The 26,327-nt window shown below is 40.4% G+C and overlaps 1 protein-coding gene across 1 annotated transcript in view; it reads left to right on the top strand.

Annotated features, from left to right (window-relative positions):
• Positions 1 to 13,246: 13,246 nt before the first annotated feature.
• Positions 13,247 to 26,327, top strand: part of CFAP92 (cilia and flagella associated protein 92 (putative)) — a 47,276-nt gene continuing 34,195 nt past the window's right edge. The window contains exons 1-4 of the mRNA XM_067464788.1: positions 13,247 to 13,301; positions 16,495 to 16,699; positions 18,660 to 18,788; positions 19,257 to 19,383. Coding sequence (XP_067320889.1) covers positions 16,579 to 16,699; positions 18,660 to 18,788; positions 19,257 to 19,383 — 377 coding nt within the window. The 5' untranslated portion in view covers positions 13,247 to 13,301; positions 16,495 to 16,578. The remainder of the gene's footprint in view (positions 13,302 to 16,494; positions 16,700 to 18,659; positions 18,789 to 19,256; positions 19,384 to 26,327) is intronic.

Raw genomic sequence — 26,327 nt, 5'->3', positions numbered from 1 at the left:
CACTGTAACATTATGTAGTAATTCCTGTATTTACAAATTTAGCACCAAAACATCGCAATATATTGAAACAGCTATGGATTTGGGCAGGAGGCAGACTGCGTTGGGTAAAACAAAATGTTGAATGAGCGAAGGTTGGATAAGCGAGGTTCTACTGTACATTGAAATACAGAACCTTGGTGTTTGGAATTCCACTTACCCACTTAGTAGTATTTTCTAAAACGCCTGTGTTTCATCCAGAGTCAATGGAAGGGACAAACCCTTGTAATTGTTTTGTTTCAACACACTTTTAAGTTTCTCCACATTGTTCTTAATCCAAAAAGTAATCAACATCTTGCACTCTTATTTACTGAACAAATGAAGAAACTTTGAAGCTCTTTATCTGCCAACAAAGTTTATTTATTCCCTTGCTAACTTGGAGGGACATAGTATAACTTAGCATCACCGGTCAGGCCATGCATCTCAATAATTTACACTGTAGTTTGTCAGAATCAAGGACCAAACTCAAATACACACACAGACATAAGCCAGGGGGGCATTTATTAATTGTATCGCCACTACCACCATGTTGTTTCTACTTCTGTCCTACTGTATTTGGCCACTTTCAGATCTTTAGAATAATCTTGTTTACAGAATTACCAAAATATGTGTAATTGGTAATGTTTAGTTTATGGATTATAAAGAACCCACACATAATCTAGTCCTGGCATTTTCCTTTTTATCAGCCAAAGATGTTGTAGAAAGAGGTTGATGAAAAACACTCTTCAGGAACAAACGTTTTCTGGTTTCAAACAATTATTGAATTTAACCAAGATTGTGAAACATACTATATAATAAATAAAAAATATAAAAAATATATGGAATGATGTATTCTGAAAACACAATACAAAAAGGGAGAATCAGTACAAGGAATTAAAAAAAGTATTGTCGAAGGCTTTCATGGCTGGAATCACTAGGTTCTTGTGGGTTTTTTCGGGCTAAAGAGCCATGTTCTAGAGGCATTTCTCCTGACGTTTCGCCTGCATCTATGGCAAGCATCCTCAGAGGTAGAGGTCTGTTGGAATTAGGACAATGGGTTTATATATATCTGTGGAATGGCTGGGGTGGGGCAAGGAGCTCTTCCCTGCTGCAGTTAGGTGTGAATGTTCAGCTGATCACCTTCATTAGCATTTGAAGGCCTGCCTGCGCCTGGGAAAATCTGCTGCTGGGAGGTGTTAATCTGTGCCTGGTTTTTTCCTCTCTGTTGTTTAGCTGTTATAATTTTAGAGTTTTTTAATACTGGTAGCCAGATTTTGTTCATTTTCATGGTCTCTTCCTTTCTGTTGAAATTGTCCACATGCTTGTGGATTTCAATGGCTTCTCTGTGTAGTCTGACATGGTGGTTGTTGGTGTGGTCCAGCATTTCTGAAATAATATGCTGTGTTCTCAAATAATATGCTGTGTCCAGGCTGGTTCATCAGGTGCTCTGCTATGGCTGACTTCTCTGGTTGAAGGAGTCTGCAGTGCCTTTCATGTTCCTTGATGCGTGTCTGGGCGCTGCGTTTGGTGGTCCCTATGTAGACTTGTCCACAGCTGCATGGTATGCGGTAGACTCCTGCAGAGGTGAGAGGATCCCTCTTGTCCTTTGCTGAACGTAGCATTTGTTGGATTTTCTTGGTGGGTTTGTAGATTGTTTGTATGTTGTGTTTTTCCTCATCAGCTTCCCTATGCGGTCAGTGGTTCCCTTGATGTATGGCAGGAACACTTTTCCTCTGGGTGGATCTTCGTCTTTACTCTCGTGGCTTGTTCTTGGTCTTGCAGCCCTTCTGATGTCTGAGGTGGAGTATCCATTGGCCTGGAGAGCCCAGTTGAGGTGGTTCAGTTCATCTTGGAGGAGGTGGGGTTCGCAGATTCTTTTGGAAAAAAAAAAAGGAAAAAAAAAAACTCAAGCAAGACCCAACTGCCAAAATAACCAGAAAAACCAACACCCTGATTAAGAACTCCTCAATAAACTTTGACATACGACAACAGCTATGTAAATCGGAAGCCCATCCACCCAGGCTTTATGGACTCCCAAAAATCCATAAGGACTCCACCCCACTCAGACCCATCGTGAGTGCCATTGGATCCCCCACATACGACCTAGCAAAATTTCTTGCTGCACAGTTACAAAGCCATATTGGGCTCACTACACACTACATCAAGGACTCAGCCCACTTCATAGAAAAAATCAGCAATCTCAAGCTAAATACAAACGACAAACTGATCAGCTTCGATGTGGTATCTCTATTTACCATGGTCCCGGTAGCAGACACCATGGCACTCATCAACCAGAGGTTCCCAGAAGACATCACGGCTCTGTTTCACCATTGCCTCACCACCAGTTACTTTCAGTGGGACAATGAATTCTACGAACAGAAAGATGGAGTAGCTATGGGGAGCCCTCTCAGCCCAGTCATAGCTAACTTCTACATGGAACACTTTGAAAAACAAGCCCTGGAGACAGCAACCAAAAAGCCCACGATATGGTTCAGATATGTGGATGACACCTTCACCATTTGGAGCCATGGAGAAGAAGAACTCAACAGGTTCCTGGACCATCTTAACAGCATCCACCCAAACATCCAGTTCACCATGGAAAAAGAAAATGAAGGAAGACTGCCTTTTCTAGATGTCCTAGTCATCCGCAAACCAGATCAACAATTGGGTCACACCGTTTACAGAAAACCCACACACACAGATAGATATCTACATAAAAACTCCAACCATCACCCAAGTAAAAAAAGAAGCACCATTAAAGCCTTGGCAGACCGTGCAAAAAGAATCTGCGAACCCCACCTCCTCCAAGATGAACTGAACCACCTCAACTGGGCTCTCCAGGCCAATGGATACTCCACCTCAGACATCAGAAGGGCTGCAAGACCAAGAACAAGCCACGAGAGTAAAGACGAAGATCCACCCAGAGGAAAAGTGTTCCTGCCATACATCAAGGGAACCACTGACCGCATAGGGAAGCTGATGAGGAAACACAACATACAAACAATCTACAAACCCTCCAAGAAAATCCAACAAATGCTACGTTCAGCAAAGGACAAGAGGGATCCTCTTACCTCTGCAGGAGTCTACCGTATACCATGCAGCTGTGGACAAGTCTACATAGGGACCACCAAACGCAGCGCCCAGACACGCATCAAGGAACATGAAAGGCACTGCAGACTCCTTCAACCAGAGAAGTCAGCCATAGCAGAGCACCTGATGAACCAGCCTGGACACAGCATATTATTTGAGAACACAGAAATGCTGGACCACACCAACAACCACCATGTCAGACTACACAGAGAAGCCATTGAAATCCACAAGCATGTGGACAATTTCAACAGAAAGGAAGAGACCATGAAAATGAACAAAATCTGGCTACCAGTATTAAAAAACTCTAAAATTATAAAAGCTAAACAACAGAGAGGAAAAAAACCAGGCACAGATTAACACCTCCCAGCAGCAGATTTTCCCAGGCTCAGGCAGGCCTTCAAATGCTAATGAAGGTGATCAGCTGAACATTCACACCTAACTGCAGCAGGGAAGAGCTCCTTGCCCCACCCCAGCCATTCCACAGATATATATAAACCCATTGTCCTAATTCCAACAGACCTCTACCTCTGAGGATGCTTGCCATAGATGCAGGCGAAACGTCAGGAGAAATGCCTCTAGAACATGGCTCTATAGCCCGAAAAAACCCACAAGAACCTAATTTAAAAAAGCCTCAGCCTAATAAAAGAGCTCTTTTTATTTCTAATCTTTGTAATTTTTTATGTCTTTTACAATGGTTTTTACAACTTTCGATAAAATATATTTTTAATGCAACACTTTCTCATTCTGTGTTTCTTTTCCATTCCCTCCCTACTATAATATACTCCAAACAGCTGTGTTTTTTCCCCTTGACTCATAACCTTGCTCAGAGTCCCACAGATCTTGCACAGGGGAAATACTTGAGAGCATCAAAAAGGGTGTGCGTGATGAGTGCAGCCTGTTCTCACACAGCAGGCAAACTGCTCCAGCCAGAATTGCCATGCAAGACAAGAAAGTAGTCAGAAGATCCCTTGCAACAAAAGAGCTTAATTATATCTATTAAGGCACTGGCATGAGCCTCTGTTTCTACTGATCCCTTTTTGGAACAAACTCTTAAATCTTCTGTTTCATAGTAGACACCATTGCTTTGTAATATTTGCAAGTACAGTACAATGAAAGTAGATATGGTTTTAGCAGGCTGAAAATCCCCAATGAACAACTTATTCAGCCTTCATTCAAGGCACACCCATTTATCTAATGTCGTAAGTCGGATATTTCTGGTGTTTTCCCCCCTCCAAAAACATTTTGCTGTCTATTTGGCATCCTTAATCCCAGCTATAGAGCATGCTGTCTTCTCCAAATTCGGACAGATATTTCACTCACATTTGGGAGGGAATTGTTGCTATCCAAACCAACTCCAAACAACAACAGAAAACCCAACTTATATTAAAAGAGGCACCACAATAATAAAACAGCATCACCCAGGCTTTGTAGCAATTTTAGAGAACAATTTTAGAGAGATGTTTTGGACTCCAACTCCCACAATTCCTACTAATTCCCAATAGCCATGGGATCCTGGGACTCTAATACAGGTATGGAGAAACTTGGGTCCTCCAGGTGTTTTGGACTCCAACTCCCACAATTCCTAACAGATAATAGTTATGGAATCCTGGGACTCTAATACAGGTATGGGCAAACTTGGGTCCTCCAGGTGTTTTGGACTCCAACTCCCACAATTCCTACTAACTCCCAATAGCCATGGGATCCTGGGACTCTAAAACAGGTATGGACCAACTTGGGTCCTCTAGGTGTTTTGGACTCCAACTCCCATAATTCCTAACAGCTAATAGTTATGGAATCATGGGACTTTAATACAGATATGGGCCAACTTGGGTCCTCCAGGTGTTTTGGACTCCAACTCCCACAATTCCTACTAACTCAAAATAGCCACATAATCCTGGGACTCTAATACAGGCATGGGCAAACTTGGGTCCTCTAGGTGTTTTGGACTCCAACTCCCATAATTCCTAACAGCTAATAGCCATGGGATCCTGGGACTCTAATACAGGTATGGGCAAACTTGGGTTCTCTAGGTGTTTTGGACTCCAACTCCCACAATTCCTACTAATTCCCAATAGCCACAGAATCCTGGGACTCTAATACAGGCATGGACAAACTTGGGTCCTCCAGGTGTTTTGGACTCCAACTCCCACAATTCCTACTAATTCCCAATAGTTATGGGATCCTGGGACTCTAATACAGGTATGGGCCAACTTGGGTCCGCCAGGTGTTTTGGACTCCAACTCCCACAATTCCTAGCAGCTAATAGTTTTGGAATCCTGGGACTCTAATACAGGTATGGGCCAACTTGGGCCCTCCAGGTGTTTTGGACTCCAACTCCCACAATTCCTACTAATTCCCAATAGTTATGGAATCCTGGGACTCTAATACAGGTATGGGCCAACTTGGGTCCGCCAGGTGTTTTGGACTCCAACTCCCACAATTCCTAGCAGCTAATAGTTTTGGAATCCTGGGACTCTAATACAGGTATGGGCCAACTTGGGCCCTCCAGGTGTTTTGGACTCCAACTCCCACAATTCCTACTAATTCCCAATAGTTATGGAATCCTGGGACTCTAATACAGGTATGGGCCAACTTGGGTCCGCCAGGTGTTTTGGACTCCAACTCCCACAATTCCTAGCAGCTAATAGTTTTGGAATCCTGGGACTCTAATACAGGTATGGGCCAACTTGGGCCCTCCAGGTGTTTTGGACTCCAACTCCCACAATTCCTACTAATTCCCAATAGTTATGGAATCCTGGGACTCTAATACAGGCATGGGCAAACTAGGGTCCTCCAGGTGTTTTGGACTCCAACTCCCATAATTCCTAACAGCTAATAGTTATGAAATCATGGGACTTTAATACAGATATGGGCCAACTTGGGTCCTCCAAGTATTTTGGACTCCCACAATTCCTAACAGCCTACCGGCTGGATTCAAACCCCTCGCGTCCCCGTTATTCTCCCGCTTCTTCTTGGCAACTTCAAACCGCAGGCTGACCCAGGCGGTGTGTTTGCGCCGTCGGAAGCGAAGAGAATGGGATTGTGAGGGGCGGAAGGAGAGAGGAAGGAAGCATGGAGGCGAGGGGAGAGTGAGGGCGCCTTTGGGGGCGCTTCCTGCGCGTTTCCTGGCGAGGCTTCTTGGAGGAAGGAGGCCTCTGTCGCTTCTCGGAGGTAAACAGTGCGGTCACCCTTTCTGGCTCTCTGAAAAGGGGCTGAACCACTCCCCTAGTGACCTGCAGGGAGGGGACATGATGGGCCCAGGCCTCTAGGCAAACTTGGGCCCTCCAGGCGTTTTGGACTCCAACTCCCACCATTCCTAACAGCCTCAGGCCTAAGCGGCTGAGGGGGAAAAGGAAGGGGCCTGAGGCTGTTAGGAATGGTGGGAGTTGGAGTCCAAAACGCCTGGAGGGCCCAAGTTTGCCCACGCCTGTCTATTTGTGACACTGAGGAAGTACTTCCTCATTCTTTGCATCCTCACTGACCATTTAATGCACTTTAAAGTGGTGACACAGCAGGTTAAACTACTGAGCTGCTCAACTTGCTGACCAAAAGGTTGGTGGTTTGAATCCCGGGAGCAGGGCAAGCTCTCATTGTTAGCCGCAGCTTCTGCCAACCTAGTAGTTCAAAAACATGTAAATGTATGTGAGTCAATCAATAGGTAAGGTAATGGCGCTCCATGCAGTCATGCTGGCCACATGACTTTACATTTCTTTAGGTCTGCTCTTATGCCCTTCCACAAACACCAGTATTATTATCCAGCAGAGGCTGGATGGCCATCTGCTGGATGGCCATCTGTCAGGGGTGATTTGAATGCAATATTCCTGCTTCTTGGCAGGGGGTTGGACTGGATGGCCCATGAGGTCTCTCCCAACTCTTTGATTCTATGATTCTATGATAAGGCAAAACAATAAACATTAAAGCGATAGCAATAAACATTACACAATAATACCACGACGGGCCAAATGTAATGAATAAAATTTAATAAGTGCTGGACATGACAGGTGAAATGGAGAGGATTTTAGAGATAGGTACAGTGTGCAGACAATCTTAAATCTAATAAAGTGCATTTGGGACATGATGCTAGGAGTTTCCTATTCTGGAAAGGCACACTGGAACAGCCGGGTCTTCAAGCTCTTCCTAAAGACTGCCAATGTTGGGGCTTGTCTGATGTCCTTGGGGAGAGAGTTCCAGAGTCGGGGGGCTACCACAGAGAAGGCCCTGTCCCTTGTCCCGACCAAACGCGCTTGCAACGCAGATGGGATTGTGAGCAGGGCCTCTCCAGATGATCGGAGAGATCGTATGGATTCATATGCGGAGATGCGGTCACGCAGGTAGGCGGGTCCCAAACCGTTTAGGGCTTTGTAGGTAAGCACCTGCACCTTGAATTGGGACCGGAAAATGAACGGCAGCCAATGGAGCTCCTTAAACCGGAGGGTTGACCTCTCTGTAAGGAGCACCAGTTAACAACCTGGCCGCCACCTGTTGGACCAGTTGGAATTTCCGGGCCGTTTTCAAGGGCAGCCCCATGTAGAGCGCATTGCAGTAGTCCAATCTGGAGGTGAGCAAGGCATGGACCACCCTGACTAGATCGGCCTTCACGAGGTACGGTCGCAGTTGGCAGTATCACCTTTCGTTCATGTCCCAGCATTATTTCCAATTTTGACTCTACATTTGGCCTTCCCACTGTTTTTAATTGTGTGTTGTCTTATTGATAATGTTGTGTATTTTATTGTTTATGTTTTTTAATTGCTTGTATTGTTGTTATTGTTGCTTGTATTGTTGTGTTTGGGCTCGGCCTCATGTAAGCTGCACCGAGTCCCTTGGGGAGATGGTAGTGGGGTACAAATAAAGTGTTATGACCTTGGAGGTGTCTATGGACAATGCTGGCTCTTTGGCTTAGAAATGGAGGTGAGCACAACCCCCCCCCCCCCCCAGAGTTGGACATTAGACTTAATGTCAAGGGAAATCTTTACTTTTACTTTACTTTTACCTTTAAAGCTAGCTTCAAACTGTAGCAGCCATACAACAAACTCCCACCAAAAAAGAAAACTCTTAATGTTCATCAGTGCCTCAGATTGGTTCCAGGATTTCCTGTGTAATCATCGACACAGCGAAACCACTTTCTTCAATATCGGTTTGAGACTGCATTAAATGGTCAGTGTGGGTGGGACCTTAGTCTAGGTAAGTATAGAAGCAAGAATGTTTATCCTAAGTAAGGTCCTTTTGCCCATCATCAACTAGCTTTCGTGGGAAATTAAAGCAATGGAAAGTAGAGCCATTGACAGGCATTTGCAAATACTCAGTAAAAATGGCAGCAGACAGAGTTTTCCCATGGGCAGCAAATGAGGTAATATCTAAAGAGCAAACTTGAGTAAATATTTAATTTTTCTTCTGTTGCATTTTGTGGCATCCTGATTTTCCCATGCAACTAGGCAATGTTAATTGTCCTGCTTGCACATTGGAGACATAGTGGTTTTTTGATTAGGCAGTGTTTTTATTTTATGGTAATTGCACAGTGATGGGAAAAGCTAAGCACTGCAGATGCATATATTGGGGGCAATCCAGGGTAAGTAAAGTCAAGCGTAAAGCTCATTAAAATTAGTCAAGAGTATTTGCTAATGGTACATTGATTTCAAAGTTAAATTTACTTAACTTTTTTTTGGAGTTCATCCAATAGGCGCACATGCATTGGCAGCACTCAAAGCTTCTATAGTTTTCTAGCTTGTCTTTTCACATTGTACAGAGAGCATATAAAGAAGTATTAAAAGGCTAAATATTAATAGGGAAAGTAAGTGTAGGGATGGGTCAACATCCCAACATGGATAGTAGTAGTTTGAACATTGGAGACCACCAAATTTCTATTCCATATGGGTCATATGTGTTGGGGAGTAGCAATATTTATTCCTGTAGTTCTGGTGCTTTAAAAAAATACCCAAAGTTTCTAGTATCCCATACTATTTGCTAGCAATTACAACATTTTATGTTCACCCTCAAGGGGCATGTCGTTATTAATTCTGATTTAATTTATTGTTCCAATCTAATTTAAAAGGTACTTTAGCACTATGATGCTATTTTTAAAATTTTTTGGAGACGGGATAATTTGCTCTTTAAACCATAAAATAACATTAGCAAATCATTTCTCAGTTTTTTAAAAAAATCCTAAAATTGCTAATGTAATTCCAAGAAAAATCTTACCCAGAGAATGACCAGAACAGGCATGGGCAAATTTTGGGCATCCAGGTGTTCTGTACTTCAACTCCTACAATTCATAATAGCCAATAGGCTGTTAGGAATTGTAGGAGTTGAAGTCCAAAACACATGGAGGCCAAAGCTTGACTATGCTTGGACTAGAACAACTGGATGTGGAGAAGGACAGCAACCAGTGAAGCTGAAGGAGCAACGCTACAAGAACTCGTGGTTTTTCAAAATTGACCTGGAAGAGCCCATAAGAAATCATCACAAATTACAGTCCCAAGGCATTTCAATTTATTTTATTTTTTTTCTTGATATGACTACTTTGTTGTTTAAAGACCTGGTCCTAATCTAATGAGACATAGTCCAGTAAGGCTGGAGACCTGCATCTCTGTATGCTTTGTTGCATATATCAGCTTCCAAAGCATGCTAGTGCCTCACTAAATTACAAATTCGAGGATCCCTCAGCATTGAGATAATATCTGCTTTGTTGCAGATATCAGCTTTTCTGGAGCCAATCATTTATTTGTATGGCAGAAAGAGTTTCATTTTTGGATTGTGCGTTTTCCAGCCTGTATGGCCATGTTCCTGGCATTTTCAGAATCATTAAAGTTTTAAATATGAACTTTTTTATGGGGAAATCAAGCTAGTGCCTGGGTGGTGTTAGACCCAAGATCTGCCAATAAATCATTACCCTTTCCTCAAAGCAATAGCAAAAGAAGGCAATTCAGGTCCCCCAAGCTGACAGAGAGTTAAGAAACATTAATGCCAAAGAGACCTTGAAAGCAACTTGGGTGCGACAGAACAGTGGGATTTATGAAAAAATATTGGGAGATATTTCTTCTTCTGTAGTGTTGGTGAATATGGTGATTGCATATTTTATTTGTGTAAAAAAATGATACAGCAGATGACCTGATCATTCTGTCACAGGATGGCAAGTCACTTGCTTGATCCTGAAGAAGAAGGAGAGTATGTAGATCGCAATTCTCCGCATTCAGAGAGCACTTACGAAACGGAGAGCCCAGAGACATGTGGGGGTGGTTACCCGACTCCCGAAGATGAAAGCGTGACACGCTGTTACTCTGTGAGAAGTCAAGAACTTGACCAGGAGCATATCGTTACCTGCACATTCTCTGTCTCCTTGGCTCTTCCACTTGTAATCCAAAGTAGGTACATAGCATTGTTTGCGACCCTTGGTCATTTAATTGCCAAATTCTTTAAAAAAGTATTCTGTACCTCTCAGGTTGAGTAAAAATTAACTTATTATCTCATACATCTTCTGGGGCCAAATCAAGCATCCAAGAGCATGACATGCCCAGTTAGATTTCAGATTTCTGTTTAAGTGCTAACTCTTTCATATAAGGTACCTTACAGTGGGGCTCTTGCCACTTATGTGTGCTATTACTTAAAATGGAAATGATTTTTTTAAACATTTGGGATGGTTTTAAAAATTCTACTGCAATTTTTTTTTAGCACCAAAGAACTGGCCTAGACACGAAACTCAAGGAACAACAACACCTAGAACACGAGAAGGAATTATTCCAAAAATGCATCGTTATTATCATATTGAATATTTTCTTCTGCCGGATGACACTGATCCTCGAAAATTAGATGTGGTCTTACTAGGCTCGTTGGCAAGGCTATATTTGGAAACTGAGTCTAGGGTAAGAATAAACCTTATTTATTTACTATTTAAATTTGTTTTGAACCCGGAGGAAAAGAGGTACAAGATTACACATGCACCTGAGTGGATCATGTAATCCTTTTGGCATTTGTTCGATTTATGACACCGGTCATTTTAAGTTAATGATATTGTATAATTGTGTTTTGTTTTTAAGTATATTGTATTTTTGTGTTAAAGTATTGTTGTAAACTGTCTGCATCTATTGTATGTAGAGGCAGAACAAAAATTAGGGTAAACAAGGGGAGAATGGAACACAGTGGCTGGAAATATTTAATGGGGAAATTATCTACTACACAATTTTATTGCTGGCTCAACTTGTTTAGCCAGAACGGCACCACAACAAATACGAAGGCAATATTAGCATACTTTAGAAATCACAGTTTGTCAAGGGAAGAAAATGAGAGCAAGGTGGGAGTATCATTCAAAGAAGAACTAAGCAAGCATACCAACTGCAAATGGAGAGCAATATCTAGTGGCTCAGCAATGGTGGGAAAATGAATGAAAGAGGAAATGGAGTTTCCTAGAGGAGGGCATAGCTGGTCAGCAGCAGCCTGCACAGAGGCATTCTTGTTTCAAATCCTTCTTATATAATTAAAGGTAGAGGAGGGCAAATGCTCAATGTCCAGGGATTGCACAAGCCCCTCAATTGGACCTAGAAGATCTTTACCATTTTCTCCCACTTTTTAAAAAATGTAACCGTTATTTTTAATGGAAAAGATACCATAGTCTCTGAGGGCTGCGAGGAGCAATTCCTCTGTGTTTTTGTGGCCCTTGGGTAGCTTTCGACCCTGAGGAGAGACTATTTTGAAAGAAGGAGATAATAAATTGTTTTTGGTCTTGGTCTTTTTTGGTGAGGAAGGAAGATGGTCACCTGGCTACATTGATGCTAGAAGGCACTGGAGACCCCCCCCTTTTTTTTGGTTAAAATTAACATAATAGATTTGATACTGAAAGACAAAGCAATGGTGGAAGAATAATAATTTGGTATTATGAACAAGGATTGACCCTAGAGGGAAAGTTCTGGGAAGCGAGAAGGCAAATAGTAAGTACATCCTGCTAAGCCAGTGGTTCCCAACTTTTTTTTCTTTTTTTTTTTACTATGGACCACTTGACCAGAGACCACTTTGATCAGGGACCACTCTTAGGGATGTTACTACCAAAACAGTTACTAATCAGTTTTGGTCACCTTTAGGTTCAGTTTGCTAATTTGGAGTGCTGATTCAGAAAATTGCATTGGATATACCACATCAACTCTAGATTCTGATACAGAACATATGCCATCCAGTAGTTGCTATCTGCTCTCCCACAGAAAATCATATTTAATAATCTAGAGCTGACGTGGTAGTAGTAATATTTAATGGGTAGTCAGCCTCTCCCCTCCCAACATCACAATTGCCTTGGCACTATAAGAGGGTTTCACGAGGCCAGCTGCTCTTGTTGCTGCATGATTTCAAGACAACAGTGTAGTAATTGTGACTCTGCGGACCATATTTTCATTCTTACGGACCACTGGTGATCCACGGACCACAGGTTGGGAACCACTGTGCTAAGCCAATGGAATGAGTTGCACGATGAGTCCCTCCAATAGACCCCCTCAGACTGCCTCCAAGTAGAATATAGATTTCATGATATACAAGGGACAAATTCAATGTATCTCCAATATTTATATGACTAAGACATGGACATTTTCCACCCAGCTATGTTTAATAATTTAGCAGCAATGATTGTATAAAGCAGATCCCATCTAATTTTGAAAGCGAAGAGGGTCAATATTTCGGTGGGAGACTGTTGTATTGGTTAAATTGATTTCAGAAGAAGTAACTGCAAATCTACCTCTTGGTATTCCTTGCCTAAGAAAACACTATGAAATGTATGGAGTTGCCATAAGTCAACAGGTGACTTGAAGGAAAACAAATATACACACAAAGCTTGTATTATTTGCTATTCACTTTTACACTAATTGAATTAAATTTAGTGTGTGGCTCTCACCACTTTGGCTTTTCTTTGTATAGTCACTGTTTTTGAGAGTTGTCTTATGCTTTCAAAGTATTATATATTGCTTATCATATTTTTTTTAAAAGTATCCCGATATTGATTTTTAAATATTTAATATGCCATGAATCAGTGGGAATCATTCTTGAAGCTTAATACCTTAATTGAAATATATAGTTGAAACATGCTGTTTTACCTTGTTTCATTTTTCCCTGTCAATCTCACCTCCTTCTGCCTTTGCACCTTTTCTTCTGTTCGGTATCAGTCAGTGACTCCAAAAGACAGTGAGCGGCCCAGGTCGAAAAGGTCACCCACGCTGCATACTTCAGTGAGTGCAGATATGATTGAGAGAGAGCGCAGATAAGGTTGTGAGACAATGCTGGAAATGTATTATGTGTCTTCTAAATTTGGAGCGAATGCTACAGAAGCCTGTTATTCTGTTGTCCTGTGATCATGGATTAGAAAGATTAAGCTTCTAGCTTCATAACAAACCATAGTCCAGAGGAGCAGCATCCTTCAATCAATTCTGATGTATCCATGTTTGCAGAGATTGAGTCAGAAGTGTACTAGGCGAGCACTAGATACCATTCCATCTTGGAATTTAGGTCATTTGGGGGCAATCCAGAGAGCATCATGGAATCTGAAAACCATAATAGCCTTTCCTTCCTTAATAATTTTATTCATTTTTTGATGACAGTTCACACAGCTCATTAAAGGTGGCACTATGTCAGTGTTTCTCAACCTTCCTAGTGCTGCGAACTTTAATACAGTTCCTCATGTTGTGGTGACCCCCAACCATAAAATTATTTTCATTGGTACTTCATAACTAATTTTGATTCTGTTATGAATCATAATGCAAATATCTGATATACAGGACGTATTTTCATTCACTGGACCAAATTTGGCACGAAGACCCAATATGCCCAAATTTGAATACTGGTGTGGAGCTTTTGATTTTGTTATTTGTAGTTGCTGAGAGTTGTAGTTGCCGAGATTTATAGTTCACCTACAATCAAAGAGCATTCTGAACTCCACCGACAATAGAATCGAACCAAACTTGGCACACAGGACTCCTATGACCAACAAAAAATACTGGAAGGGTTTGGTGGACGTTGATCTTGAGTTTTGGAGTTGTAGTTCACCTGCATCCAGAGAGCACTGTGAACTTAAATGACTAATCTGGACCATACTTGGCACGGCTACTCAATATGCCCAAATGTGAACACTGGTGGGGTTTGGGGAAAATAGACCATGACATTTGGGAGTTGTAGTTACTGGGATATATAGTTCACCTACAATCAAAGAACATTCTGAACCCCAACAATGATAGAATTGGGCCAAACTTCCCACACAGAAACCTCATGATCAACAGAAAAAATTCTGATGGTCTTTGGCAACCCCTCTGGCACCCCCTCATGACCCCCCTCCAAGGGTCCTGACCCCCAGGTTGAGAAATACTGTACTATGTAATTGCAAAAGCACCAGCCAGATGGTAGTGGAATACTAATAAAACAACCATACTACTACTACTACTACTACTACTACTATGGAATAATGGTAGCTTTGGAATAATGGTATTCTTTAAGTTGCTGTGTAGAGGTTAGTGAACTTCTCACATTTCACTAATTTAAAGTAGTTTTTTCTTTTCATTGTAGAGTGAATTATAAATAGATTAATTAATTAATATAAAATAACAGGTTTGAGTGGCAACTGCAGTAACAGCTATTTTCTTACACAGTTCAAAGAAAAATTAAAAATTACTTTTGAAAGCTGTATAATGAACATAATAGTTAACAGGATATCACAGCTAACTGATTAAAACATAGGGGAAATGATATAAAAATCCTAAAAAGTTGTAAAAGAGGAAGACTTCAATACAGATGGACAGACTCAGTCAAGAAAGCTACTCCCTGAATCTGCAGGAGTGGACCAGGATTTTTTGGTGGTAGGGTGAGTCAGAGGTCTCGTGTTTATAGGGTCACCATTAGTTGAAGCCTACTTGACAACAGTTGGCAACGGCAACAAAGGAATAACTGGATAGTGATGGCTTATTTTTTTAAAGCATGGTGGTTTGCGAACATATTGGGTTTTTTTTTAAAGTTTATTAAGGGGAGAATAAGGTAACAATAACAACACTTTATTTGTAACCTGCCCTTTCTCCCCGAGGGGATCCGAGGTATGAATTCTTCACGTGTAAACATAATGAATAGATCCCAGCTCCCAGTGAACTTACTGTTACTGCTGTTGCCACTCAAAGCCATTACTTCATTTTAATTAGTTAACATGTTCATAATCTAGCCTATATCTAGTTTCAAAGTTTTGAAACTAGTTGCTTCTGGTGTGAGAGAATTCGTCATCTGCAAGGACATTACCCAGAGGATGCCCGGATGTTTTGATGTTTTACCATCCTTGTGGGAGGCTTCTCTCATGTCCCTGCATGGGGAGCTGGAGCTGACAGAGGGAACTCATCTGTGCTCTCCCCAGATTCGAACCTCTGACCTGTCGGTCTTCAGTCCTGCCGGCACAAGGATTTAACCCACTGCGCCACCGGGAGCTCCTATTTTGAAGTTAAACCAATGGAAAGTTAGATACCCACAGCTGCCCTCTCATGTTGCACCTTCCCCTGTCCTTTATAAAGGCCAAATCCCACTGCTTCTCCTTCTTGGACTCCTCCTTCACAAATACACTTTTTATTTCTATATCACCCAGGGTTTTGCCTTTGAACATTTTATCTCATACATTTGGCCCGTCCTTTGTGTTTGATTTTACTATGCTATTTTGTAATGGTTCTTTTTTGTTATTTTATATATTTTATGTTATGATGTATTTCTCCTGCTTTGTTTTGTGTCGAACTATGCTGCATTATTTTTGGTCTTGGCCTCATGTTAGCTGCCCCGAGTCCCCTTTGGGGAGATGGTGGCGGGTTATAAATAAAGATTATTATTATTATTATTATTAACAGTCTAAAACATATTAAAATATCTTAGCAACTTTTTAAAAAGTTTGAAATAGTTTAAACTTTGTAAATAAACCATTAGACACTAAAGGCTTTAGCTGTATTTTAATTTGGCACTGAGGAGGAGTCGGTGTCAGCGTGGATTGGACCTGCAATGGGAGGGCAGTCCAGAATTGAGTTGCCACAGGAGAGAAGGCTCTGAGATGTTCACTTCTTCAGAAGTGAACATCTCAGAGCCTTCTCTCCTGTGGCAACTCAATTCTGGGACTCAGTTTCATTGCTGAAACTCTTAATCAGTGTTCCAAGTTAAACCGATATCAATTTCTCCACAATAGATCTACAGTTTATTCTTTTCCTCCAGGACTGTTTAATGTTCTAACATCAAACCAGTGTGTGTGTGTGTGTGTGTGTGTGTGTGTGTGTATATATATATATATATATATATATATATATATATATAATGACCGGCTTGTACATCTTGGTTTCTTTTAAAAGGAAATCAATAACAATTGCAGTCATTGCTTTCAGAATGCACAGTTTTAGTAACTCTAGTTTTTTAAAACAGGCTGTGAAACCATGGCTTGAGAATGACCAGATCTGGGTTTCATGGAACCATAGTGTTGAAATTAATGTCACCAATGACTTCCTAATGAAGCTAAGGGACCACAACATAGAATTGAGAGTATGGGATCTCAAGGAAAAGGTGTGCTCAAAAGCTAGATTTGGTAAACAGAAGCCTACTGTGCCGCATTCGGATCCAGATTTTGAAGGTGAGTTGAGTCCTAAGCCCGGAAGTATCAAGAATCTATAAAAACTCTTCTCAGATTAAAGAGTTAATGCAATTTCAAAACATTAAATGCAGGGCTTTAGTGATTAACTCATTATGTTGCTAAAATCACAGTTTTACCAAAGTTTTGTTTGTGACTTTGGGGAAACTAAAAATATATAGGACCCAGGGTATTGTTACATTGTTAAAGCTGTACATATCTAAGTTATCCAGTGGGTTTTGGGGATGCACCCTGAGTTAATTAATTGGAGCTAAATCATTTCCATCAGGTTTTGTCCCAGTGTTTTTCAAATATTCCTAAAGAGGAAATTGTCCTCTTCAATCTTTTGATGAAACAAGTAACTTTCAAAACTTCTAAACTATGCTAAACATGGAAGTAATGAAGTTGAATTAAAATTATAAAATAAAACAATGAATAACATTTAATGCTATTGTTGTAGTTCAGCCCATAGTGGAGTCTGATATTACTGTTAATGGGGATTCTGGACCTGAGATTTTAAGTCCTGAAACTGAGCAGTCTATGTTTCCAACTAGTCAAGGCCACATTCCAGAGGATGCAGTGGAGCCGATCTCTAGGGAAAGGAGTTCAGAGGCTGAAACTCAAGGTGCTGAGAATAATGAACTTCAAGATAATATAATGAGTTCATTGATAGGAGATCTAGTTTTAGTAGACTTTGGGCTGATCAAAGAATATGGATGTCACAGAGCTTATTATGAAAAGACATGATTTTTTGGGTATATTAGGGAGGCCGGGAGTTTTGCCCAGCAGTCTGGTCAATGTCGATGATGGAGACTACAGCTCTTGGCAAGCCATGCCTGCTTATAGACTTCTAGTTTCATGTCTTTGTTCATGTTCTTGTTTTCAAGTACCAGGGATTGTTCCTGTATTTCTGTATTGGATTCTATGTTTTTGGGGTTTCTTATATTCCTGTTTTGGGTTCCTTGCTGCCTTGGGACTCTTGATTATTCTTGCATCTGGAACCTTATGGATTATTGATACACTTGAGTTTTGAATTTTTTACAATTTTTGCTGTTTGCTTTTAATATAATCTTCAGTAAACTGTTTTGCTGATTTAACCTGGACTACCGTGAGGTGGTTAAGTACAGAGGTGTTTCCTGGTGTGAGGTGCAACAGCAATTCTCTCGGTTCTCAATCATACTTATTATTATACTTACTTCACACTTGGTATTTCTGTTCTTCAGAATTTTCCTTTTTGAAGTATTGAATTTATAATGTGCTCTCTAACTTAGTAAGTAGTGTAATACCTAAAGATTGCATCTCCCTATTTGAAATTGTCATTTTCAAGAATTCTCAGGACACTTAACCATTTATACAGTTGTTAGTCATGGATACTCTGACACTTTCCTCCTATGTCTTATTAGCTATTTTTAAGTATCTGCTGTCCTGCTCTTTTTCAGCATTTGTAAGATGGCTGGACTGTGGTGACAAAGTTACCTCTTTAAGACTTTATCTGCACTGGCAGATTAATTCGGAGCCACTCCAGAGGTGGCCACACACCTTGTCCCAAATCTCTAGTGGCAGTGGGTCAGAGTTCATCTGATCCATCCAGACTGAGACTGCACCGGCCCTGTTAGACTGTTACTGCATTGCTATTGTGGCTGCAGAGACCTGTGTGAGCTCCTGGCCATTGCAGGGCGCCCATGCCACACTATGTTCAACCCATAGCATTTGCTTGGGAGTTTTAGGCAAGCACTGGAACATCCACTGATTTTTGTGGATGTGGATTTTAATTATATTAACCCAGTTTGCTCCACAATACCCACTAGAAGTTCCGTAATATTGTAAAGACAACCAGGATCCAGTGCACAATGATTATAAGACTTGTTTAATTGAGCTCCCAGTCCTCAAAAAATAATGAGGATATACATTTCCAAGAGATGGTGTAGGGTTTTGAACATCATTTTCTGGTTGCTTCCTCAAGTTGCTGTAAAGCGAACTGTTTTATACCAGAGAGAATATGTAGAGCGCCACCGGCCCAAACCCAGTCGCACAATAATCAAAACAGAAGGACACATTGAGCGGGAGAAACCAGCAGGCAGCACTTCAGCAGGTATGATAATATGGGCACAGGGGGCTGCTACCATTTGCCAAATATCCTGCATTTATACAAGCTGTACATTATTTTCCTTCATCTTGATTAAGTCTTTCTTTTCCTTATTTCAGTCTTCATTGTGATAGCTATTTCATCCTGTTAAAAGCAATCCTTTAAGCCAAGCCTGCCGGACAGTCTCATAAATTAACATTTGATACTACTAAACTACTGCTGTACTTAGTACAGTGATAACCTGCAATTTGGTTTAAAAAATCTAGTTTAGTTGTAGTAATATTATAATTGCAGGAAACTTGGGGTAGATCCAGATACAGACATCTATTAGGAAGCAGGAATATTTGTTGCTGTACTTCTTTTTTTATTTTGCAATGTGGGAATATCGATAGTTCAGATTGTGTTTTAGGTATGGTTCTAATCAGCTTCTGTTAATCAAAAGTACAATGCTAATTAATGTTATATTTATTTCAGCTCGTCTTCCTTCAGGTAAAGTCAAGCGTCTAGAGAGTGGGTCTTACACTGCTGAACGTAAATCCTTCCCTAGAGGGAGTACTGCCCACAGTACCACGAAATCTGAAGAAGATAACCGATCAGTGAGGTAAAGTATTCCAGTTTACATGACTGTTAGAATAATTTCCATCAATGAAATATGGTAGAGTCTCTTTCTCTGGAGACTTTTAAACAGAGGCTACATGGCAATGTGGTGGAAGTGCTTTGATTGTATATTCCTTCATGGCAGTGGATTGGACTGGATGGTCCTTATGGTTTCTTCCAATTCTATAGTTCTATGATCTGCACTATACCGCACTTATATCTTCAAAATGAAACTGAAATCATTCTTATCTTCCAGCTATCATGTAATGGTGACACTTTTTCCCCCTGTGACAGACAGATCTTGACAATTCCTTTCTATTATTTTGAACAAATTTGTCCCAGTTCTATAAATACATACAATGATATGTTCTCTTCCAAGGGTGTATGTTCCTGTTTACTGGGTTAGTTTGAAATTCTTGTCCCATAGTATTAGTCAGTCTATTAGACAAACATAAGCTCAGCTGCCTTGAAAATGCAAGGAAAAAAGATTGTGAATTAACCAATTTCTTTTATATTAGTTTGTGGAATCTATTGAGCATGAAGAATAAGCCACATTGAAATAGTTTGTAAAATATAGGTGTTTGGTTTATGCACGAGGAGAAAGGAAAGGATTTTAATCTTTTAAGCATAATGTGCAATATTTAACCATCTTTCATTATGTGTCCATGTATGTATAGATGTATGTGTCTAATGTTAGCTGTATAAAATGACAAAAGGGGACAAAACACCTACAAATGGGTTGTAGCCGACTGCCAGTGCTTGTTCTAGAGACACATTTGTGATGTGAGTGAGGCATACATTAGCAGTAGGAAGGTCTAGCACTTTTAAAACAACTTCTGAGTCATTGATCCTGCCTCATATTCTACTGTTCTCCTCATTCCAATCTCCCCAACTCTGTCTTTGCGTCCTTTCTTGGGATTCATTTACTAGATGGGCTTCTTCAGACGCCTGTAACGGCAAGGGCTCTGACTCTATGGATTTTTCAATAGAGCCGAACCACGTGGCTCCCGTTCATGGCTCTTTCTGCTCTATTCGGGAGCACGCAGCACATGGAGAGGCTGCCGCATGCTTGCACGGGGTTTCCCTATAAGCCTTGCCTTTTGGACTAATCAGAATAGAAGAAAGCCATGACACATCTACGCAAGCTGTGTCTATTTAATGGGGTGAGTGCCTGCATTTCTCAGTTGCGTCGTGGCTCAAGAGAGAGGTGCTTCAGACTGATTGCCTCGCAGTTCACACTCATCTTTAGCTTGGCTTGGCTTCCCTCTAGCAATGTATCTATTTACTTTTTCTTTATTTTCTTAATTCTTTATTTAGTGGGACAGGAAGTTGAAAAGTATTGGTGGGTGGTTGCACGGTGTTTGGGGACTTGTAGGTGGGTGTGCTTTTCTTTTAGGGTGGCTCTGAGCTTTGTGTCACCCTTTAGCCTCTACTAAAGCCTTATTCTCTTATCTCTCCTCCCTCCTCTCTTTCATCAAAGTAGTACTTTTAAAAGATTTTTGTCATTAATAATTATAGGAATTCCAGCAAAAAGCAAGGCTTCATTAAACACTACCTGCCTACCTACCTACTAACCTAAACTTACCACCAATACATAGTAATTTCTAGATCATACAGAAATGTTTTTCTAATAAGGGGACATGCTGCTTGCTTGTGGACGGTGGGCTGGTGGCCTCTTCCAGTATGTTGTGGGAACAAGAGATGCAAACTGCAAAAGCTTTGGAAGAAGTTGCTGTTTTTTTATTAGTAAAGAAAGTGTAATATTGGGTGGGCAGTGTGATGTGGAAGTGCATTTTTCACATTTGGCAGGGAGAATGGTGCCCTGCTGCTGCTCCTGGAGAAGTTACAGGGTGGGGCCATCGGGGCATAACTTTTTGGGATTTTTTTTAAAGCAGATTTTATTTCTAGAAAGAAAAAAAATCCTAAAAATCAAGGGATGACCCAGTGGTAGATGTGTCCTCCAATTGAGGCCATTTTCATCCCAATAGCCCTGAAAATTACAGGAAGGGGAGCCCGTGAAGCCCCTCCGCCCCATTGCCGCCAATGGCCCGGATATATCTGGATTTTCCAGCTGTGGATAAAAAATGCCCATTCAGGCACCAGCCCATTTTTGGGAGGTGCGTGAAAACAGAACTGCCCCCCTCCCCCCAAATCTGACTAGCAGAAACAGCTCGAAGTTCAGCCAAAATTCAATGTGGTTACTTTTTTAATTATTGTATCTTCTACTAGAGCCCTTTGAGCAATTGTTAACTTTCTTCCTTTGAAGATAATTACATACAGTTTCTAAGTGGCCTTTAATCTGTTCAATAAACTATAAAAATTGAAGGCTTTGAAAGATTGTACATTTTATGTACATTTTTGAACACAAGTTCCTTTTCCATATTTTGGTCACCCAGTTGATAAGAAGTTTTATAGTCTGTTTTATAGTATTATGTATTTGTTTATAATTATTACTTGTATATTTTTATGTCTGTAATTGCAATGTTTGACCAATCCTGTTTGACACCTGATCCCACCTTAATTAGGTCATTTTGGGAGCTGTAGCTAAGACTGTTGCCATCAAAGTCATAACGTAGAAGCCTCAGGATGTTCACAAATATATCGGAGCATCCGATTTTCAGGAAGATGGTCCAAAGAGCATTACAATTCACTATGTTGAAAGCTTTTGCAAGGTCAATGAATGCCATGTACAGAAGTTGACTTTGTTCCCTGCATTTTTCTTGGAACTCTTGTACAGTGAAGATCATATCTCCTCTTCCACTGGAGGGGTGGAAGCCATTCTGGGGTTCAGGGAGGATGTCTTCGGAAATAGGTAGAAGATGGTTTGCAAGGATTATTGGGAGGCTTTTTCCGACGTAGGTTCAAAAGGAAATACCTCGATAGTTTCTACAGTCTGTTCTCCCTCCCCTTTTTTTGAAAATAATGATGATAATGGTGTCCTTGAAGTCTTCTGGGAACTTCTCAATCACCCACACTTTTTCAGAAAGGCACGACAAAGCTCAGGTTTCTGTAAAGGTGCTTGCATTGCAGCTTTCCACCAAAACATAGAATCTGTTTCTGGGAAATAGTTTAATAATATGTAGGAGAGTGGTATTGATGGATCAACTTACATTGAAGTGCTGGATTTAGTTAATGTTTTTTTGGGTAGTACAAAACCCTTTTTGATTATTGGTGAATATAGTTTGTTTATTCTTCTGGTTTTCCTATTTTAAGGTTTTTTTTTTTGCTTCTTTTTTTTTAACAATTCTTAGTTCTACTTTTATGGACAAAACACAGATTTCTTGATTATGTGTTTAAAGTCCTTGTTAATTTAATTGTTTCCTCTTATTTGAAGTCCTTGTTAATTTAATGGTTTCCCCATCAATAGGAAAAACAACTTATCATAAACTTGGAAGGAAAGCCTTGACTCCTACTTATGTTTTATGATGTATATTATGTAACATTTGATTGGTAATGGGAAAACAGACTTCACATATTTTATTGGCTAATAATTTGGGTGGAGTGGGCTTGGCATTTCCCACAATCTTATAGTGAACTCATGAGATTTGCAACAAAATAAAATTATGTCTTTATCAGGGCACAAGCATAAATCATGATGTTATCCTCACCATTGCTGGCACACATCCCTGGACCAGACTGCCAGAAATAGAATTCCAAATGAAAGATAATGTCATAGCTCCTAGTCTATTTTGCATTGCAAAACACCAGTAGTTATATAATAATTTTAGTGTATGTTGACAGATGGTTGACTTCGGTGTAAATCAAAAAAGGCTTATCATGAGTTGATCCAAACTGCAATTTATGTCTATTCTTCACATCCCTGAATGGTAGCTTATTCCAACTTGTCCTAGACAAGTTGTAGGTAACCAGTCATGCGCTGACCTTTGTTTCACTAAGAACCAATAGGTGTGGATAAGATTATTCTCCATTGAATTATCAAGAATCCAAAATGTTACAGATTAGTGGGGGGGGGGGGGTCATTAGTGTGTTGTACATCTTAAATAACTTTTAGAAATAAAGCTAGTATCTCTAATTTCTTAAGATTAATTGTGGTTATAATAATTTATATTTGAGATAGTCATTTGGTTTTGTGGTACTGTACTTGGACATTTATAGATGTAAAGCTTAATGATAGGAAAGAGTTTATTGGAACTCTTATTGTTTGCTTTGTTGTATATTTTAATAAAATACACATGGACTCAACTTTAAGCAACATAACTGGCATTTACTGTTGTAGCACCATTCCTTGGGAGAACATAGGCTAACAGACTTCTCATATTGGTGTAGTCAGCATTCCCAACACTTTTAAAATTGCTAATATTTCTTGACTTTATGTGGGCATTGTAGAAATTGATAAAATTATGCATTTTGTAGAGAAAGTAGATAACAAGAAGATTTTGCCTTTTCTCTTAATACCAGAACCCAGGGTCATTCCTTGAAACTAAATAGTTAGAGAGTGAGGACACAGCACATAGTTAACTTGTAGAATTTGCTAGCACAATATCTATTGATGGCCACTAAGTTGAATGACTCTGAAAGAGACAAATCTTTAGTGAATGATTATTAATCATGATTAATATATGGCCCCACCAGTATCAGAGACTATAGATGTCAGTTGTTGATGAACATAAACAAGGAGTGTTTTCTTGAATTAATATACACCTGGTGGACTTATGATAAAGGTATTTGTCTTTCTCTAATCCAGCATACCTCATCTCATGTTCACTAGGACTTACACATTGGTTTTGAAATTCTAAACTGTATTTATGAGATGAAATGAGTTAATGTTATAGAATCCACTCTCTCCGTGTATCTCCTTGTGTCTAGTTCTTGTGTCTAGTTTTGGGTGTTGTGTTGTGCCATATATTTATTGGTGGCAGCGGTGGGATAATAAAATATAGGTCCCTCCTGCCAGAAGATTCCTGTCTGCATTTCCTTGCCTTTGCTGGTGATGCGTCTCAGCAATCCTCCCTGGTTTGTTTACATAAGATATCAGATCTAGTTTGGCTTGCCATGATCTCCCTTGAGATAATTATTTGGATATGAAATGTAGCCTGCTGTCTTCTTAGTAACAACACAAAACATGTGATCATCTTTAAAAAGAGGCATTGAATTAGCTATGGCCAAAAACAGCTAAAAAGGAATATGTCTAGGCTTTGTGCTTCAGTGGCTGTGGATAATGGTTGGATCTGTATATAAAATAGGTGATCAGTGTAATGAAACTCCATGAAATAATAATATTCCCTAGCAGAGCATGACATGCTAAAACTAGGAGCATGCAGCTCTTAAAAAGTGGGATCTGTTTCATTATTTTCAGTGTATAAGTGTGTGGTTATGTCCCATCTGATGAACAACTTAGCTTTCCAGAAGGAAAAGTAGTTTTTCTTAGTACACAGTTTCCTTAATATACATGGTGTGGGGGTGCACACAGGGGAGTAGAACAATCACGTATCCTTCCTTCTGTTGACTCTAGCAAAGATCTCACTGGAGTTGTAAACTCTCACAGATGGCAGTGCATGTGCTCTGTTGTTCTGCCTGCAGTCAGTAGATGAGATTTTGTTTCCAAGGAACCCAACTATTAATCTTGAATTATGGCAGACATGGAATGTACAGCCATTAACTCCTTGCTTTAATCTCAACACCTGGGGAGGTTTTATTCTTTTCAGTCACCTCTGGGGATTCCAGCCTGGTGCAGGAAAAAAATATTTTCTGTCGTCAATGGAAATGAAACCGACATAGTGGTTTCAGCTTTGAATGCTAATGGTTCCTTATACTTTCCTGTGCTCTAATTCATAACTGGTCTTAAAAGTAGTTTATTTTTTAAAAAATGAACTGCTCCTGAGGCACAGAGAATTTCGGCTTACTGGTTTTGGTTTCACCGAAAATTTGCTGTTGCTATGCTCTTTTGTAGCTTCTCGCTGTTTAACAGTCTGTAGGACTCCTGGACTACTGTGGCCAAGAAGAGATAAATGGAATTTTACTATACAGGCATTTCCCAAGTTACAAACATCTGGTTTAGAAATGACTCATAGTTATGAACGGGTGAGACAACAGGAAGTGAGAGAAATCTACCCCTTGGAAGTGAAATTCACTCCTGAAAGAGTTCTCATGGGGAAGAGGGGTCTCCACTGAAGCTTTCTCATCAATTCTTGTTTCTACAACAAGCCATTTTTTTTCAAAATCCAATTATCACAGTGACAGAAAGTGAGGTGAAATCTTCTGAACAGGGGCACAGATGGCAAAACAATCATCACGGTGTTAACCCTCCTCTTTGCTATCCAAAGCTAAAACATATACATATTTGTCTGGAGTTACACTCATAAATTTGCTTGCTCCATTAATTCTTACTTGGAAGTGCCATGGATCATGCTTCGAACTATATGAAATCTGACAGATTTCCTAATTTTTGGGGAGTTTTGAGATAATTTGTTTCAGTTATCTTTTTTCATATACTATGGTTATCCGGAAAGTAAGGTTACAAGATTTTTTTTAAATACAAAGGATGAATATATTTTAATAAAACTTACATGAATTGTGGCATTACATTATTTTTCCACATGATCACCATTCAGTTCACCACCCTAAGGAGCCCCCAGTGGTGCAGTGGGTTAAACCCCTGTGCCAGCAGGACTGAAGACCGACAGGTTGCAGGTTCGAATCCTGGGAGAGGAGGATGAGCTCCCTCTATCAGCTCCAGCTCCTCATGCGGGGACATGAGAGAAGCCTCCCACAAGGATGATAAAAACATCAAATCATCCAGGCGTCCCCTGGGCAACGTCCTTGCAGACGGCCAATTCTCTCACACCAGGGGCGAGTTTTTGATGCCTGTGTCATAGAAGTTTCCCTCCACCCTTTTCAGCCAGTTCATCACTTTGATTTTCACCTCGTTGTCATCGGAAAAGTCTTTTTCACCTAGGTGTTCCTTCAATTTAGTGAACAGATGGTAGG

Source organism: Anolis sagrei, chromosome 2, assembly GCF_037176765.1.
Source record: "Anolis sagrei isolate rAnoSag1 chromosome 2, rAnoSag1.mat, whole genome shotgun sequence".
NCBI classification, from domain to species: Eukaryota; Metazoa; Chordata; class Lepidosauria; order Squamata; family Dactyloidae; genus Anolis; species Anolis sagrei.
The sequence above is the reverse complement of the archived record's forward strand: the minus strand, read 5'-3'. Positions and strand labels throughout refer to the sequence as shown.